Raw genomic sequence first — 19619 nt, 5'->3', positions numbered from 1 at the left:
TCGTGTAAAGTTCATTTCCTGTTTGTTGGCAGAAGCGCTAATAAAAGACACAGGCCCCCTGCCCTCTGCTCTGAAGAACACAGAAGAGTGTTACCTCCAGTTTAACTACCGAAAACTTCTAAAATGTGGAAAATGTAGAAACGAAACAGACAAGAAAAGCGGAACAGGAAGAAGTCCTTGCCCCCCGCCTCCTTTAGACGTGTAGGCGCCTCCGGGACGCTTCTCTCGCAGGTTCCCGCTCTCAGTGTCCCCGTTTCCCCTCATCTCTCCCTCCTTCCCCCGCCTCCCACGCTCCAGCAGCCACCATTGGCCGCGCCAGTCACCAGGCCGAGGACTTCAGTCCTTCAGAGCCGTCGAGAGGGACGGGTTCTCCGGCGCCTTTGTAGATACAGGGACGAGATGAGACCGGCCCACGTCAGGAGCAGGGACTGGTGTGAACCCCTCAGAGTCTGACCAACGCTGTCACCCCCTGTCTGCACACACACACACACACACACACACACACGCATGTACATATGCCTACAGACACCTGCCATACGGATGACAATGGACAACCTAACAGAATGTGAATCACCAGTGGCCTTCTGAGAACTACAGAAAATTTTCATCTAAATGTACACAGATTACATTCTATGCATTTCAGAGGCAATATTTATATACTAAATGTCACCTTGTTAACTTTACATATGTTTTATTCCCATAACAACGTTTATTGAGTACCTATCATGTGCCAGGCACCATTTCAAGTATTTTATTTCTATTATCCTATTTAATCTGCTCAAACCCTATAAGGCAGGTAACATTATTCCTATTTTACAGATGAGAAAAATAAGACAGAGGATGTGTCACCAAAGGAAACTCACTCAGTGAGTAAGAAGGAAGCCAGGACTTAAATCGGCAGGTCTAACTCCAGAGAAGAGCATCACGGCTGCCTCACTAATGCAGGTTTGAAGTGCAGATAATTTCCAGCAGTATTCTGGAAAAGCGGCCCTTTAATTACGAGATTTGCTTCAGTGTATTTACAACTGCTTCCTTTATTCCCCATCCACTTCTAAAACGCCCAGGCCCATAACCAAATATAGTCCACAAGACTCGATATTTGGACATGCCAATGAAAGCAGAGAAATACATTGAAAAAGCTGTTTTTCTTCTGTAGGTCAGTGTGGCTAATGCCAACCACCACATTAGTGTTTCATTAGTGTCATAGGCAAATTAGCTTAATTGACCTCAATTAAAAAGCGATCAGGTGTAAGACATAAATGAAATGCGACTTTGAATGAACTTCCGTGGAGGGTGTAAAGACGCACGCAGAGGCGTAACACGCTCCAGCTGCACGGAGAAATACACAAAAGGACTCCAGCAACGACAAGTCCAGCTCGACTGCAAAGCAGTAAACACAGCACGCCAGGAAGTCCTCGGCAGGGTCGTAGTGGCACAAACCTATCTAAGCCAACCACACCCTGAAATCACTTGAACAAGCACAGCAGCTCAAAAGAAACTGCACATAAACACTATAACTCAATTCACTCTGCTTTGAAATGGTTGGGGGGGGGGGACGGCTTACTTCAATCTGGAGATGGATGGAGGAATTCAGACACCAGTTAGGAACAGCACACCTGCCCCAATGCCGCCTCCCCCTCTAAGCATGAAAGCCCACGCTCTGGGGCAGGCCCACGTCACCGGGAGTCCCAGCACTGCCACCACGGGCCCTCCCTATCGCTGAGGTCTTTCGGAATGAAATAGAAAAGTGAGGCCAAGGGCACAGAGTTACTGTGTGGAGGTTTCATTAGTCCACAGACAGGCCTGCCCATCCAGAGAAGAGATGGGCCGTCCGCTCAGCGTCAGTGTGGCTGGGGGGGGGGGGGGAGGGGACAGAGTCTCCCAGGAGCCAAGGTTGTTGCTCTCATATCATCTCCGAATGTCTGAGCTGGAAAGAACCTTAAGATGATCTCCATCAACTTCCCAATTTCACAGGTGAGGAAACCCAAGTCCAGGGAGTTGCTTGGGTTGAGGGACTAGTTAACAGCAGTCTGTTGCTCCTGTTACACAGAACAATGTGTAAAAATACATTTTAAAGTAGGGGTAACTGCAGTAATTCTTAGCATTGCAGGACATTAAAAAAGTTCACATATGGAAATATTCAATAAATGATTATAGTACTTGACGTTCCAGTTCGCAGCAGTATAGTTTGGCAGCTAATACGGACACAGTAAAAGACAGCTCTTATTACTAGAGCCTGCGCAGATGATATAATGACTTTTCCAAATGTTTGCTGGCCATTTTATACATATTTACAAATCTCCCAGAAGTGAATGTCTCCTAGCAAATTACTTACACTCCTAACAGCCACCGCATTTTCAGATAAAATGCAAAATGATTGGGGTTGTCCCTAGAGTCATCACCGATGCTGACTCTCTCTTTCTGGAAATAAAACAGAAAGAACGGACCCCAGGATACATTTTCCGATCTTTAAAACTGATTCTGAGCTCTTCTCAAAAGCACACCCCTCAGAACCATCACATGTATATCACAGAACCGGGGCACAGGGCAGTCGGGGAGCGCTGGTCACCCCTGACCAAGGGCCAGTTTTTCACTTACTTGCGATGTGTCAAGTTCTCCTCACTGGAATCAATCCACACATCTCTGCCAAAGCAGTATTCTAGGGATTTTTTTCCTCTTCAGGAACTACTCCCGCTCGCCCTTCTGGGTCTTTCCCATAAACGCTCAAATGCTTTTCAGCACTTGTTTGATCTTCGGGAAACAGATGGTACTTTGCCACAGACGCATCTACCGCGTTGCTCGCCATGCCCAGTAATTAGCAATCCTGACAAATTGTGCCTCGGGGACTGAACAGGCTGTGCTGCCCGCTGACAGTCAATGAAAGAGAAAATTGGCTTTATTTCTTCATTTAAATTTCCCTCAGGGATAATCCATCCCTTTTCTCTCTGGCGCTCCCTTTAGGGCTTCCTGAGGCTCCTTTTGCTAAATCTCCCATTATGGAATTTGTCACCCTAGTTAGTAGCTGATCTCTTTCCTTTGCACTGATTTATTCATCCTGGCCGAGGACACATTCTCTTGAAAACAAGAGATACGCCCTTATTTTTTCCTATCACATAATGACATTATTTTCTGGTGGGAGAGAGAAGAAATAACATAATCAAATACTAAATAGTTCCCAAACGATTCTGACTTTGAAATGTGTGTGTGTGTACAGAATGGACAACAAGCAGCATATGTGCCATCCTACTCTGGATTGTTATTAAAGGTTATTTGCATTCCCTCATACGAGCAGAGGGAACGAGGAGCTATGGACAGGCTCTGGGGACTAGACAAAGCCCCCAAACTGCACAAAAACTCAGGCGTGTGCAGGTGCGTGCGTGCGTGTGCGTGGGAAGCTGGGGCGAGGGGGAGGAGCTTCCCCAGGGGTTTGTGGCCCACAGATGCTGAAGAACTGCTGTTCTGGAGCATGTTAGACAGACGGCAAAAGCCAGTCTACGACAAGAAAACCCCTCAAACAGATGGTCCATTCAAAGTCCGTCCCGTATTGAAGAGAGTAAACACATGAAGAAAAAATGAAAGAGCTGAGTGGGGAAAAATAACCTCTCAGCAGCGTTTCCTACTATAGGTCTTTCTCACGAGGAAGACACACGTCTTGCAAGGGAAGAGTACTCACCTGTTCGCCTCGGAGCCCTGGAAGCCCCGGGTATCCTCTGGGCCCCTGCAAGGGTGAAGGTGAAGACACGTCAGGAAAGGTAACTCGTTTAAGCCAAAGAGCCACCACTGCTGTCTTTACTCCAGCTTTTGATTTTCTCATCAATGCAAATGCAATGCTCACTCATCTATTTCTTATTAAATGTTAACCTTTTAATTTAATAAAAAAATTTATTAAATAAATTCTTACTAATAATTTGAGCATTATTTGAATGATTTGTTATTATTAACTAAAACAGTAGCATAGTTTTGAATAAAAAAGGCTCGTATCTAGCAATGGATCTGCTAGGTTTTGCTAAAGCTTTTTTAAAGTTGGTTTTAAGTGATTAATGCTGAAACAAAATGCCCCCCAGACATTATCTGCTTGTAATTCCTGAAAAACTAGACCATATCCAGGCAGTTTCTCTAATCTAAGTCATTGTCATAACGCTCCATGAATGAGTGAATAAGACTCTGCTCACAGGTCCATCAAAAGGGGTTTTGTAAAGCTAGGAAATCAGTAACAAAAAGAAATCAGTAAAAAGAAATTAGTAACAAAAATTTTTCCAAATAGGAACCAAAATAAAATCGATCTTTATCATTAACGCCCAAAGATATAAAATAGATAATAACTTTTATCCTCTAGAAAGATCTTCTATGAGCAAAAGGAAGGGAGCTAAAGAAAGGAGAGGAACAAAGAAACAAAGGACCCTTTGGAGCAAATGCACACAGCTCTAACCGGCAACCAGTAAATCAACCTCCTGTTTAATGGATTTTGGTGTATATAAAAGAAGGAACGGTTCATCAAAAAAAAAAAAAAAAAAACACCTCTTAGAATTGTAAGCCAAACTTCAAAAATCTGAATTATAGTTTACAAATATCAAAAGCTTCAAATTAAAATACTGTAAACTGGAGATAAGTTTTCTGGGGTTTCAGGATATAGGGTAATGGAGTAAAAAAACATCATTCAGGATTAATCACAGAGAGGTATGAACTTGGATTAATGCGTAAGAGAATGCTGCTCTGGTTAGATAGTGGGGAAATTAGGAGAGATGCCTATTTGAAAAACAAGGAAATGACTTAAGCAGCTTCTAAGTGATAAAACAAAAGTAAACGTTTAAGGTGAGAGGCCTCTTGGGAACCAGAGAGAAGACCAGGGAGCACAAGAAAGCAAGTCAGAAAGAAAAGTTTTTGTGTTATTTGTATATTTCGTAAGCCTATTAGTAGCAGAGGAATAAGAGGGAAAAAACAAGAGGGCGGAAGAAACGGGCTGTCTCTGGGAGGTGCGGTCTCTGTGGTCAGCTCCAGACGTCGGAAGAGTGGCCGTGCGAAGGAAGGGTGGACAGCGGGGGAGAAGAAGGGTACGAAGAACCTTCACTGAGCGGCCATGTGCTAGACATTGTGTGCTCAGCCACTTGGAGACACCTCATCCAATGCTACGAATGCCACGAAGTGGGTCTCCTCCCCATTTTTACGGAGGAGGAAGCCGAGCTCTGAGAGATGGAACGACACGACCCAAGTCGTGAGATGGAGCCCTGTTGGTCTGAGAGATTTACCAAGAATTGAGTGATCTACCCTTTTATTTACTTTCTGCGTCCATATCGGTCTCAGGCTCAAACGTAGGCTGTCCTCATTCTCATCGAATGTTCAAACATTAATTATAAGCAACCAAGACAAATCAAAAAAAGAAATGATATTTCATAAACCATGATATTATTAAAGTTACCCGTTTACCAGTAGCATCTAATACACCCACAACTTCACTCTGAGTTTACACTCTAAAATAGCTGAAGATCAGCCTAATTCCAAAAGAGGAGACTCAAGATTCTGCAAATAAAAACATCCACACAGCCAAGTTTTTCACGGGTGATAACAGGAAATGAGCAATGTCCTCAATGCTAAGCTAGAGGCGGTGGCTCCAGGAGGACAGAGAGAGGCAGCAAGGGGAGGAGTGAGGAGCCATGGCCGATCTCCTTTTCTTTAAAAAATAACCGTTTATATCGTTATTTACTTCCTTGTCTTTGTTTTTGTGGACCCTTAGTCTAGCGACACACTCCTGTCCGTGGCCACTGTTTCTCTAACCAGAGTTTCCTCCTCCTCAGCCCACGAGGAAACAGAACACGTGCTGGCAGGACTCCGTTAGCTTGCTTCCCCTGAAGCACGCTGACAGCGAACGACACCTGTTGATCCCAACATCCTCTGAACGCGCGATCCACTTCGAAGGGATTCTTCCTCGTCCAGAGACTCTGACAAGAAGGCGGCACCCAACGGGCCTGAGGTTTCCCTCCCAAGCTCGCTCCCACTCCGTCTCAGCCACAGGAGTCGGTGCTCGGTCTCGGGAAGCCAACGCGAAGTCCAATCAGTAGCCCACGAGCTCACCCGGAGTCAAGAGTTTTGCCTTAGCAGGAGCAAGCTGGGCCAGTCAAATTTTCCTTTGAATTAAATGTAAATAGAAGGAAAAAGGAAGGGGAGGGGGACTGATTTAGGTACTTAGCTGAAGCTGGAAAGAGATTGACAAAGGCAGTCTAAGAGGAAGGGAAGAAAGCCAAATTGTAAGTAAAAAATTGAGACGAGGCAAAAGCTATGTTGAGAAGGAAAGCTGTCAGAAGACAAGCCAGGTAACACAAAAAGGCAGGTGCAGAGAGAGCAGACGAGCAGCAGTACGAATAGAAAAAGCAAGAAGGACCCACAGACCGATGCTGCCAAGACGCACAGAGCAGCTGTGAATCAGTGCCCGTCTCCACGACACCAAGTCTTGTTATAGGACCTGTTTTCAGATTCCACGGGTCCCCGGTTCCCCTTAGCACTCTAAAGAGGAGTGCAATGATTCTCTCTTCCTTGAGTTAGCCTAAGTGTCCACTCCTTGCAATGAAAACAGTCTAATTGAAACAAAACAGTTTTGGTTTGGTTTAGTTTACTGCTAACACAAATGAAAAGATCAAGCACACTAAGCTCTATACCACTTTCATCACCAACTAGTTATGTCGTGAGTGTCCAAGGGTTCCTTTGTAAAATGATGGCGCTGAATTAAATTATTGCTAAATTTTCTTTTCTTGCCAGCATTCTCTATTGACTTGAATCCGTAATTTTTTTTTCAGCTTTCTTTGAATGAAAACAAAAGGACATCTATAGGAGTCAATTCAGGAGTTCCCACCGTGGCGCAGTGGTTAACAAATCCAACTAGGACCCATGAGGTTGTGGGTTCGATCCCTGGCTTTGCTCAGTAGGTTAAGGATCCGGCGTTGCCGTGAGCTATGGTGTAGGTTGCAGACGCGGTTCGGATCCCGCGTTGCTGTGGCTCTGGCGGAGGCCGGTGGCTACAGCTCTGATTTGACCCCTAGCCTGGGAACCTCCATATGCCGTGGGAGTGGCTCAACAAAAGGCAAAAAGACAAAAAAAAGAGTCAATTCAAGCTTGAAGTTACAAGAAGAATTCAGGTAAGACTGAGGTATGTATTAGAGAAAAACCAGATTCAGGCTCCCGTGGACATGTGACCTGAAACAAAGACAGGGACGCTGGGGTGAGCAGAGGGATGAGGGGGTCAGCCAGGGGCTGTTAAGACAGCCCAGGTGAAGGTGGTCACAGACGAGGTCTGCGGGCGGAGTTAGAAACAGCGCAGCAGCCCTGACAGAGCTTAAGCTCAGGTTCCTTCTCTAGCTTATCCTAGATACCGGCATCCCCAGCGCCTAAACACAGTAAGTGCTCATTAATTAATTAACCGAGGGAGAGATGCGGATGAATAAATGAGCTGGTGCAGAGACTGAGATTTGAGAGTTACCCGGGGGAAAACAGATTCTATGTATTCAATATATCTCAACTCTTTTAATGTTGAGATGAAGGTAATAAAGGGGAGAAAAAGTATCTTGTTATTTTTCAGTGTAACACTGTACTGTAATACATGGGAGTTGGCACTGCTATTGTATAAAAGCCTCCATTTACCCCTGATTTATGACTAGAGGCCTCATTTATTTTGTACTTAAATACTAGTCTGTAACATTTTAAAAAGCAAAGAAATAAGTTCATGGGAAAAATGTCTATATTCAAGCTTTGACATAACTCCAACCTAGGGCCTGATATTTTTTTTTTTTTTAATTTGCTGATATTGTATTCTCTTGAAAGCACTATTTGAGTCATTGGTTTTCCTGCACTCACAAAGGTAAAAGAACAAAAAACGTCCAATAACTAACAACACATGATTTTTCTCTGATGAATATACTGAAACAAACTAATGTGAACATACTTCTTAAGGAATGCTAATAGAAAAATAGACAGGAGTTCCCTGAGGCCCAGCAGGTTAAGGATCCAATGTTGTCACTGCTGTGGCAAGGGTTTGCTCCCTGGCCTGGGAACTTCCACATGCTATGGGTGCAGCCAAAAAAGAAAAAAAAGAAAAATTTCCAAATTCTGTAACAGATTAAAAACTCATTACAGTGAGTTCCAGAATTGTCTCAACTTTTGTGATAGAAAGTTGCCTTGCCAAGAATTCCAATAATAAATGAGGCTTAGAATCTAGTTATAATAGAAAGAGGTTCATTTTAATCCTTACTTTAACAAGAATTTGAACCCTAACAAATATTTTATCAACAGGTAACCACGAAGGATATATATATATATCTTTTATATGTTTTAATGTATATTTTATATATTATATATACATATTTCATATATTTTTATATATTTTATATATCTATATATAAAATAGAGTCAAATCAGAAACATTAAGGGATGGAAAAGAAACAAACTTCAAGAATATGCCTGAAATTACCCAGACAATTCAAATGTGGATATACCAATAAAACATTCGTCCACCAGGAATACAGTGGTACCATGAACACAGAGGCCACCCTTGCTTTGCTTGGTGGCACAGGACCATACAGCTGCCCATACAAGCTGAAGCCACACAAAGCAATCCCAATAATGGAAAAAACTACAAAAATTGCCCTGTTTAAAATTTTTTGTCAAAACATTAAAAATTCTCACTCTCAGTTACATTCTGTATTGGAAAATGAAAAAGATGTTAAACCAATATTAATTTAGTATGGTGTAATTTAAAACATTACAAACAGTGAGAAAGTGCCATTTCTTCCAAAAATTTAGGAAAAGGAGTTTGAATGGTGCTTGTCTTATGTAAATAACCACCCGAGCAAAGCCTACTTTCTATGATTTTGGCACATTCTTAAGACTCCTTTCTACGTGGGGGTGTGGTCAACCTCTAGTATTTTTATCCTCTGCACTTTCGGTTTCATGAAATGGCTCCGAGAGTTCTTCTAATGTACAGATTTTGCTGCTGTGACCTCCTCTGGGACTTTTCTGCCCAATTCATCACAACCCTTTCCTCCTCAGTCAGAAAGTCTGGCTTCCTAAGTTCCTCTGTCTGCATATGGAGAGGCTCTCAAACAGCAGCAGTGTCCCAGGATCAGCCCTTTCTCTGTAGTTCCATTTATGTTCAATTCTAATGTCTGTGTTCTTACTGTTCCTTTATTTCACTGTACTTTCGTCTTTTTTCATTTTTTAACGTTTTATTAAGTATAGTTGATTTACAATGTTGTGATAAATACTGCTGTATAAAAAAGTGATTCATCATCCATCCATACATATATAAATGGAATATTACTCAGCTACAAAAAGAATGAAATAATGCCACGTGCAGCAACATGGATGGGCTTAGAGATCACCACACTGAATGAAACGAGTCAGACAGTGTTCTTTCATCTTTGCTAGCAATTGCTTCTTTTGATTATCCGTTTGTGTAAAATGTCACATAGGTCTATGCCTGGGAGAGAAAGAAGCAAAGCAGCTGCACCCTGCTGTCTGTGCAGGACTGGATGCGCAGTGCCCCACCACTAAGAGACTCAAGATGAAATGAGATGACTGCTCACTGACAGCGATGATGCACGGCTGTGATTTACGTAGTCACTTGTAAGCTGAAGAGCCCGAAGCAAAGTCTACACTTTATGCAGCTCATCACACCTAATGTGCTGTGGTAAGTGAAATGTGAACTACGCTTTGGGAGACTGGTGTTTAATTAAACCATGGGAGTGAGATTTGTGTATATCAGAACTATGCAAAGCAAGTAGTACCTGTATATATGAATTGAGAAAAGATATAATCTCCATGGTGTCAACTTTATAGATGAATGGTTTTCCTCCTTTAACAGGAAGAAATGGGAAGGACTGAGATTCACTGAGCTGGAGATGGTTCCTACATGGGAGAAAAGAGCCCCTATGGCATAAGACAACTTCTGTGTCATCACTTTGCCTTCCTACCTTGGGCCTCCTTCCATAAACTTTAGGTTCAGAAAGGAAGGAACTTTCCTCTATAGAATCCGCAGAAATGCCTAAGAAGATCTAGAGACTAATGATGTGCCTTTGGTTCGCCCCCTCCTAACGACCCCCAGGCGCTCGCTGGCCCAGGATCAGTGCTTTCCCATGGCACACGAATTCCTTCATAATTTAACTCCTAAATCCCCCTCAAACCTTATCTTCCTACAACTCCTGCCTCACACTTCATAATCCCAAAACAAGATTGCATCCTGCCCCCAAGCCTTGCTTCACGTCCCGAGCGGTGTGTACACAGCACACGTGTCTACTAACTACAGCACTACCAGGGTCACTTCCGCTCCTCAAGAGGGAGTTCAGATCTTGCCTCTTTCCCTGTTCCCTCCACGCACCCCCATCTCCAGCCCCAGAAGTTTAGGCAACTCTCAACATGTGCTATAAACCCTTTCACATATGCCTCATTGCACGTGTCACAGCATAACATGCTTTTGTGATTTACTTCAGCATCTGTTTCCTTTTTAGACAGTAAGCTACTGAAGGCAAGAACTGTATTGTTTATATAACAGTGGTTTCCCGAACAAACTGTAGGACAAAAGGATGTGATTAAAATAACTGCAGCACTCCTGTCACAGCGCAGCGGAAATGAATCCGACTAGCGCCGAGGATGCAGGTTTCCCTGCATGAGCAGCAGTATTCATTCATTCCCTAATGACAGGTGTTTCGTAAGTGCCATTCACTGGGCTGAAAATCCACAGGGGATGAACGACAGCCCCTGCACTTCAGGATGCCTGGACCGCTCACACGTGTCCCTTTAGCTCATCACCACTACATGGTTATCTGAAAGCCAAGACTTAATGCTCTTCTTCTGGTAGTGTGCGAATAGCCTTCCTTTACAGATCAGGTAATTCCAAGTCTGCAATAACATTTGTCCAATGAAATTTACAGGACTCATGTCAGAATGCCTTGAGGAATACAAACAAACATCTATAGTTATGTTTTGGCCAAAAACCGCATGGAAACCTTTGGCAAAGTTGAGAAATAGTAAAAAGACAGCCATGGAGAATCAGAAAAGAAGCTGTAACCAAGAGTGTAGAGGAAGATAAAAATCAACATCCATGGAAATGTAAGTACTTCTTGAGGTAGGCAGTATCGTTTCTGAAGTTTCAAGAATAAGGAGTTGAACTGCTTTCCAAGAATGAACTAGAAGGATGATCCCCGGTGACTGCAGACTGAGAAGACTTAAGTGACAGGATGAAGTCCACCCGAACCTCTCTACGCTTCCACCGCCTGCTCGGAACCAGCTTCCCTCCCACACACAGCAGGCTCCTGCCCACCTAGTCCCCAACTCCTCACAATACTGACTTACTAACTAGGACTTGGTCTTTACCGTGGCCCCATCAACTCTAGCTGCAGTCTTCTCAACTAGCCCTCATGGAGAAACACTGTGTGACAAACTAGTTCTCAAAATGGTGCTACACAACCAATGACACCTTTTTCTAAGAACACAGAAAATTTTTTAAAAACTTTCTGGAATCGGAAATATGTTGGGGAGTTCCCGTTGTGGCTCAGTGGAAACAAATTTGACTACCATCCATGAGGATGCAGGTTTGATTCCTGGCCTCGATCAGGAGGTTAAGAACCTGGTGTTGCTGTGACCTGTGGTGAAGGTCGCAGATGCGGCTCAGATCCTGCGTTGCTGTGGCTGTGGTGTAGGCTGGCAGCTACAGCTCTGATTCGACCCCTAGCCTGGGAACCTCCATATGCTGTGGGTGCAGCCCTAAAAACCAAAAAAAGAAAAGAAAAGAAAAATACATTCACCCAAGTGAATTTGTTGCTAATGTTAGCACGTCAATCACAAGAGGGAAATATCTTTGGATGTAGAAACGTTTTCAAAGTCCCACAAGTTCCATCACCGTGGCAGCCACTGGCCTGCCTGCGGGGAGCTCAGCATGTGTTGCCTTGTTCTCAGCTGCCCCTAGCATTAGTGGGAGTGGAAGACTGCAGAGGAGATGGCCACAGCGGTGACAGCACAGCCCCTAAGCAGCCGCTTTTACAGCAGGCCTCAGTTCGGTACTTGAACTGGGAGCCAGCCTGCGGTAAGATGCAGCTCTGCAGACTTTTACAGGAATAACCAGCAGATGAGAAGATGATCTAGAGAGTTAACTGGGACACAAGAATTTTTGTGTCCCTCTCCAGGGACTTTTATTTTTATCGTCGTTCTCGTTAACGCTCTGTAGTGTTGCACCTCCTCGGTACTGTCCTTACTTCAAACAGATTATGAGGAGCTCCCCTTGTGGCTCAGCAGTAACGAACCCAACTCGCGGCCACGAGGGGCTGGGTTGGATCCCTGGCCTCGTTCAGTGGGTTAAGGGTCTGGGGTTGCCACGAGCTATGATGTGGGTCACACATGTGGCTTGGATCTGGTGTGGCTGTGGCTGTGACGCAGGTGGGCAACTACAGCTCCAATTCAACCCCTAGTCTGGGAACCTCCATGTGCTGCAGGTGCAGGCCTAAAAAGCAAAAGTAAATAGATAGATTATGAAAAGCTACATAGTTTTTCAGCAACTGATAAATCGTAAGGCATGCCACTTGTTGGCTGCAGTTCTTTCTTCCTTGTCCAACTTCATGAGGACGTTAACTGTGCACCTCCTGTGTGAGGGAAACTTCCCACTGAAATAAGTCCATCAAAATAGAGTAAGAATCCACGCAGATTTATAATCATTATAAAACCTTAATAGGCGAATTTTTGGATATTCAGAAAATATTGCCATACATTATTCATAACATTCATAACATTTTAAAGTACGTACAGCATATTTCACAATTGTTCTGATTTATATTTTATGCTAAAACATGTTTAACTGCTCCCATCTGGCTTATCCTCTTGATCCTACAAATACCACTTCGAATGAAATCATTGCTAATGTTCTTACAATTTTAAATAGCAGTCTTCCAACAGTAATGTAGCAACTGATCAGCTGTATTAAAAACTGATTTAAAAATCCATCTGGAATCCAAGCTGAGAATTATGACTCCTGCCTTCTTTCCAACCCAGAATGCACCCTGGATCTCACTTATCTGCTTTTTGGCACAAAGTTAGCCACTTAGTGGGAAGTGAAAAAATACTTCAGTTCCTTGGAAAATGAGAGTTAAATGAAGCTGGCTAAGTTAGGGCCATGTAACCAGTCAATCTGGGGAAACACACTGCTTGTTAAAGTTGTTAATATTGGTCAAAAAAAAAAAGGTCTAGGAGAAAGGGATTTCAAAAAGAAAATGGAAGAAGCAAAAAACAAAAAACCAAAAATCTGCTAAGAGTGAAAAAATACACTACTGATTTACTTATTTCTGTCTCAACATGACATGTAGTTTTCAGAACATTTTACATTAATCTTCTGTTTATCTCACCGTTTTCATGAGTTGCCAGTATCCTACACACAACTGTCTTACAATCACTTTAAAGATTACCTGAAGAATTTTAATATTTCTAGAAACTTTCAGAGAAAAGATATAATGAAGGCATTATTACCTGTCATCACCAACTACATCTGCTTTCTTGGCTTTTGGGAAAAATAAAAAGGCACTTCCTCTTGCATACATGCTTGAGATAGTGAGAAGTACTAAAACACACGTGTAACAGATATCGGCATAATGAACTACTATTAATGGAGAAACAGGGTGAGAAGTCACTAAGAACAGAGTCATGTCAAACAGGCCTGGATTTGAGTCCGGACTCGCCAACTAATAGTCGAGTAAATGACCTCACCATTGTATACCTCAATTGGCTTATTTACGATACACTGAACATAGTATCTGTCTCAATATGCTGTCTTTAAGGTAAAAGGATACAGGGTGTGGCAGATAGAAGACTGCACATAATAAAGGAGCTATTCTTATTTACAGTAATAGCTATAATAATCCAAAAAGTAATTTGATAAAATATGTAATAAACTTCATAGTAATCAAATCCCAAGTACCTTATTAATCTCATATAATACGCACAGACTATTAAAAGCACAATGGATTCAATATCAGTAAGCTTTGCTTCTTGATGCTGCTGTAACTCTGAGTGACCCTGAGCAATTCTCTTGACCTCTCTGGGCTTATCTTAGATTTATCACCTACAGAATGAATAGTAAGTTCTTATCCTGACCTTAAGAAGTCACGTAGCATTTTAGGATAGAACTGAAAGGATGAAGGAATAGGAGTCCCTCATTTATGAGCCACTATTCTAGGTTCTCCTGGCATGGATCTTGTTTGTAGGAATTAACTCCGAGTGACCTCAATGTTTCAAAAAATGAACCAAAATTAGTAAATTCCATAAAAAACAGCTCATAATTTACCTAAACATTCTACCCAACAGTCTGGTCCTTTCCACTTTCACACAAACCACAGGAAGAGTCTATCAAGCTCATTTTGAGTTTATTTTTACTATTCATTTGCATTAGGGTAAGACATGCACACAGAGTGACAGAAACGTGCCACAAGCCTGCTAAGTGGATGAATAGCTAGGTCTGGACTGAGTCTTTATGCTCCTTTCCTGGCAATACCTGTTCTTTAAAAATCTGTATACAGCTCCCCCTACTAGACACACTCTGAAAAGGAGGAAAATAGTCTTAGAAACACTACAAAATCATTTCAACACTTTTCCAAACTAATGTCAAAACATAGTAAACCATGGATGCTTCATTTATCAGAAAGTAATCTGATTTCTAAATACTTTCGTCTAAACTTTTTCTAGAGAAAAATCAGCTAGCTGCTAATGGATAAGCATAGCAGGATTCCTGATGTCCAGAGGGGGTCTGTTTCCACTAGTTAACAATACAAGCCAGATTTCAAAAGTCTGTGAAAGATGTGGAAGCCATGATCCCATTTGTTTAAATTAATGCTATTTCACTTTACTAGACTTACGCAGACCAAAAAGTATATATTTTTAATATTTTAAAATACTGACGGGCCAAGACTCATATATTATGTGCATAAGTCTTTGGTAGATAGTCTTCTGCTTTGAGTAAGTAAAATTTCAAAGTTAAAAATGTTGGGTCCAGTGGGTTAAGAATCCGACTGCAGTGGCTTGGGTTGCTGTGGAGGTGCAGGTTTGATCCCTTGCCGGGTGCAGTGGGGTAAAGGATCTGGTATTGCCATAGCTGCAGTGTAGGTCACAGCTGCAACTTAGATTCAATCCATGGCCCAGGAATATTCATATGCCCCAAGGGCAGCCATTAAAAAGAGGAGAATTTTCTCGAATGGATAAAATCAGTCTTTTAAGTTTTTCTCTACAGTATTTCCTTATATATGCCTCCATACAATAACCATTCAAGCTTTGCTCAGTTTGTCCCTTTCTGGATTGCTCATTTCTTGAGTCACAAGCATCCTAACCTCATTAAGTAATGATTAGTTTTTCTCTCATATGCAGTGTCATTATTCAGATGCAACACCTGTTTATTTAATATCAAATAAAATCAAGGTAGTATCCATATCATGAGATTTTTCCTCAGAGGCGCCCTTAGCAGTCAGCAGTATATGAGGTAACATTACTCAGACCGATTCATGACTGTTTGTCAAGGCCAATTCTGGTGGAAATGGTCACTCTTCAGTTTCATAGGGCAACCAAGAGCTTCAAAAGAGTTATCAGATTCTAAGTACTTTCTAGGGTGAGGACTAGTCTAAATGTCGTAAGAATGGTGTGGTATGGTCATAGGAGGAAAAATACTCCATGAGATCAGAACCTTTTTAAGCAATTTACAATTGAGCCCTTTAGTGGGGGTTGTAGAGGGAAGCAAATGAGGTCAGAATCCTGCCCAAAACCCCGAGAAATGGCTGATGGTTAACATGCATTAAAGGCTTGCTATTTGTCGGACACTGCGTTGCACGGATTATCCCTTTCCATGTTCCCGACAGCTCTCTATGAAGTAAGCAGTATTATCTTCACGTTTTACAGACGTAGCAACTAAAGCAACCTGCTGAGGGTCAACGGGACCTAGAAAATGGCCAATCAGGTTTGAACCAATTAACCAGAGCCTGAGTGATACCACCTCCAGCTTAAATCTCCCAAGAGGAAAAGAACATGACACGCTAAGACACCAGCACAGCTCATTATCCAATGGGTTTAGACATTCATTTCAAGGACTGCCCTCCAGTATCTGGGGGTCTTCAATACCTTAAAAAGGAATTTTGTATCTTCCTACCTCCTGGAGACAATCAACAACTCAGTGTTTGGGAAAAAGACAAGCTAAATACAGGAGATAACTTATACTTGTGTTAATTCAGGAAACTACTCCACATGTTTTATGACATAATCAGAGCAGTGGTGTTACTATTCCTTTTTACCTCAGAAAAAGCCTACTAATATGCAAATGACTACTACTTTTTTCTTTCTTTTTTTAGTACCTATTCCCAACCCTCATTCTACTCCTCAGGCCCCATATATACATATTTCATAGCAGAGGAGATTATTTTTTAATAAAATTAGAAACAAAAAGATCCAAGTGTATTACCTACATCCAAGTGCACCTCATTTTGGACACGTAACACTCACAAGGGACTTCAAAGCTTCACAAGTAGAGTAGTGCCCTGACATACATATTTTACTATGTAGAATATATACACGTATATATATATATTTATGAGAAAAGCTTCAATAATTCCATCAGTGACTTTCTCCTACGCGTGAATTTCGCCATCGCCATCTGCAGGGTTTTCTTTCCCCTCAAGACCCGGCTTCTCCGCGCGCCGCCCTCCCGGCTGAGGATCCGGGTTTAAGACACCGACTTTGGAATCAACTCCGAAACGAGACTCGCGGAGGGCTGACAGCCCCACGCCCACGCGGCGCGCGGCCGCACCCCAGCCAGACGAGGCCCTACCTTAGCGCCCCGCTCGCCGGGCGGCCCCACGAGTCCGGAGAGGCCGTGGTCCCCCTAGGAGCAAACACAGACAGGGTCAGAGGCTGGAAAGGGAGCCGGAGATGGAGCCCGCACAGGTGTCCTCCGCCGCCTCGGGCGCTGAGCGGCCCGGGCCTCCCGGGGCCCTGCCGGAGCCCCCCGCCAGCCCGCCGCCCCGCCGCCGGGGCCTCGCTGCTCGGTCTTGTTCTCTTCTCTAGCAAGGTCCCTGCTCGCCAGTTTCCCACCTTTCCCAGGTGCGCTGGGTTTTAAACGTGTAAAGGCTCTGACACTTTCAAAAGTGAGGCAGCTGAGCGGGGTCCCGGCCTGCCCTTTCCCGCGGGCCCGCAGCCGCGTGGGACTCCCACGCGGAACCTCTCGGCACGGCTGCGGGGAGCGCAGGACTGGGTTCACGCGGGCCCCGGGCAGAGGCGCCCCCCCGGCAGAGGCGCCCCCCAGGCAGAGGCGCCCCACTTCCGCTTCCCGGGCGGCCTGGTGCCTGCGGCTGCAGCGCCCCCAGGAAGGCAGTGAAAACGTATTGGGAGGACCGCGTGTTTGGCTCCACAGCCCCAAAAATTAGGGCCTTTTGTCCACCCTCTTCCTCAAATTTGATGAGGGCCTGCCAGCAGGACAGGAGAAATTATACCAACGAGGAGGAAAGAGTGTCTGCAGCGGGTAGCAGTGACCAGGGACAAGGATGCTCTAGGGACCACCTGCCGCAAGGAATGGGGGTATAACCTTACACCTGTTTACCCAAGGTACACTTTTTCTTTACCTCCCTTCCTTTCCCTCTTTCTGCTGCAGCATATTTATTTTGCGTGAAAAAAAAAATGTTTCAAAGGAAAAAGAGTACTTAGGTAATAATCCTAAATAAACTCCTCAATGATCGTTTATGCGATGTTTAATGTTGGGTGTGTAATCTACTTATACTTAATGTCACCAAATTAAACAATCAGAAAAGGATGTTTCTGACTATTAATGATAAAGTGCTTTTCATTTGTTCTAATAGTTTGGACTTTTTTTTTTTTTAAGGTGGCTTCTATTTGCTATGGGATGGTGGGTTTATACAGATATCTATATATTTTACACTTCTTACTCTGACAGAGGGAGGACAAAACTGAACTAAAAATGGAGACTGGAGGCGCATCACCCATAGCTGTAATCAAAGGTAGATCACTTAATTTCCCTTCAGAGTTCCTCCGTCTTAAAAATAAGAATGATGATATCTCACTTGTCTGATGGGGAAGGAAAAATTACTACTATGTAAAAGTTATCTTTGCATGCCATTGAGGTCCCAGAAGGACTTAAACACTTAAATATGCTCATGAGACATGTTACTTACTGGATATTTCATGACAAGGACTAGCTTCTGCACTGCATTTATTGCTTCATCATTGACTATAAATTTATTGAAAAATGGCTAAATGGTTAAAAATAAAATCCAATTGTTTCCCAATCCCCCTATACTCACATCAGTTTAATGTTTGTATTTTATTTGTATTTATATTTTATGTGTATAATACCTTGCCTCCTCGGTATAATTGAACACAACTTTATGTAAATATAATTTCTAAGATATAGTTTTTTAATTTTACCATTTAAAACTATGTCTCATTTTGAAAGTTGGATTTCACTTAAAGCACAAGGGCAACATGCTATTAAATCCTTTATCTTACGACATTCTTCCTATATAGTATTGACCGCAGTTAGTACATGAGTAACTCAAAAAGTAAAAAAAAAAACAAAAAACACTGACATACTTCCCAACCGTAACTCTCAGGCTGAATCACCCTATGTTTTATAGAGAAGCCACAAGGGGAGATAAAATTAAGCACTTGATAATATTTGAATGCTTAATTTGGGAAGTTTATTTAAAGCAGGCCACCAAAACAGAGTGGACTTTTGTGTGTGTGTGTGTGTCTGTGTGTGTGCTGTTTTTTAGGGCCGCACCTGTGGCATATGGAGGTTTCCCAGGCTAGGGGTTGAATTGGAGCTGTAGCTGCTGACCTACACCACAGCCACAGCAACCTGGGATCTTTGACCCCCTGAGCGAGGCCAGGGATTGAACCGGCATCCTCATGGATCCTAGTCAGGTTCGTTTCCACTGAGCCACAGTGGGAACTCCCAGAGTGGACTTCTAATTTCTAAATTTTAGGTAAGAAACAAAATGTCCTATATTTAGATATTTTTAAATATGGTATCTATGTTTCTCAGACTGTAGAATTTTTTCCTTGTAGTGATTAAGAGAACAATGAAAATACTGTTTCACTTCCATTCCTTTTCTAAATTAGATTCAGTGAACTCAATTCCATCAGAGTAATAAAATGCTTAAGATTGTAGATTCAATTTAAGAGTTTAATTGTTAATATGTCTGTAAAATCCATTAAGTTGATGTAAATTTATTTGAAGTTTACAAAAGTTTATATAAACCAGTTAAAAGATCACATTTCAACCTAGGAACCACAACAATTATTCAGGGATTTTAGAAGTTTGTGAATGTATACCACATAAACAAAAACATCCTATAACTGTCTCACCTTCATCAAGTGCATGTCTAAATAAAGCTTCCAAGATATATGCCTAAATACTGCACTGATAGTTCCCCACTGGAAAACTCTGTCTTCCTCCTAATAAAGATTTTTGTTCATATCCTTACTTTACAGCAATACTTTCTTTTTACCTAAATGCCTATGTGTGTGTATTTGAGAGCATTATGATAAATGAAAAGCAGTGTATTAAGTCAGATGTCCTAGATAGAACATTATTTCTGCCCCTT

At 42.6% G+C, this 19619-nt stretch overlaps 1 protein-coding gene across 2 annotated transcripts in view; it reads right to left on the bottom strand.

Moving 5' to 3' along the window:
* COL24A1 (collagen type XXIV alpha 1 chain) overlaps nucleotides 1-19619 on the bottom strand; it is a 321301-nt gene that overhangs the window by 257609 nt on the left and 44073 nt on the right. For both annotated transcript variants that reach the window (XM_047785408.1, XM_047785409.1), the window contains exons 8-9: nucleotides 16829-16882; nucleotides 3674-3718 (exon numbers count right to left, since the gene is read on the bottom strand). In XM_047785408.1, coding sequence (XP_047641364.1) covers nucleotides 3674-3718; nucleotides 16829-16882 — 99 coding nt within the window. The remainder of the gene's footprint in view (nucleotides 1-3673; nucleotides 3719-16828; nucleotides 16883-19619) is intronic.

This window comes from Phacochoerus africanus, chromosome 6 (genome assembly GCF_016906955.1).
Source record: "Phacochoerus africanus isolate WHEZ1 chromosome 6, ROS_Pafr_v1, whole genome shotgun sequence".
Classification (NCBI taxonomy): Eukaryota; Metazoa; Chordata; class Mammalia; order Artiodactyla; family Suidae; genus Phacochoerus; species Phacochoerus africanus.
Note: the sequence above shows the minus strand (reverse complement) of the source record. Positions and strands in the feature narration are given on the sequence as shown.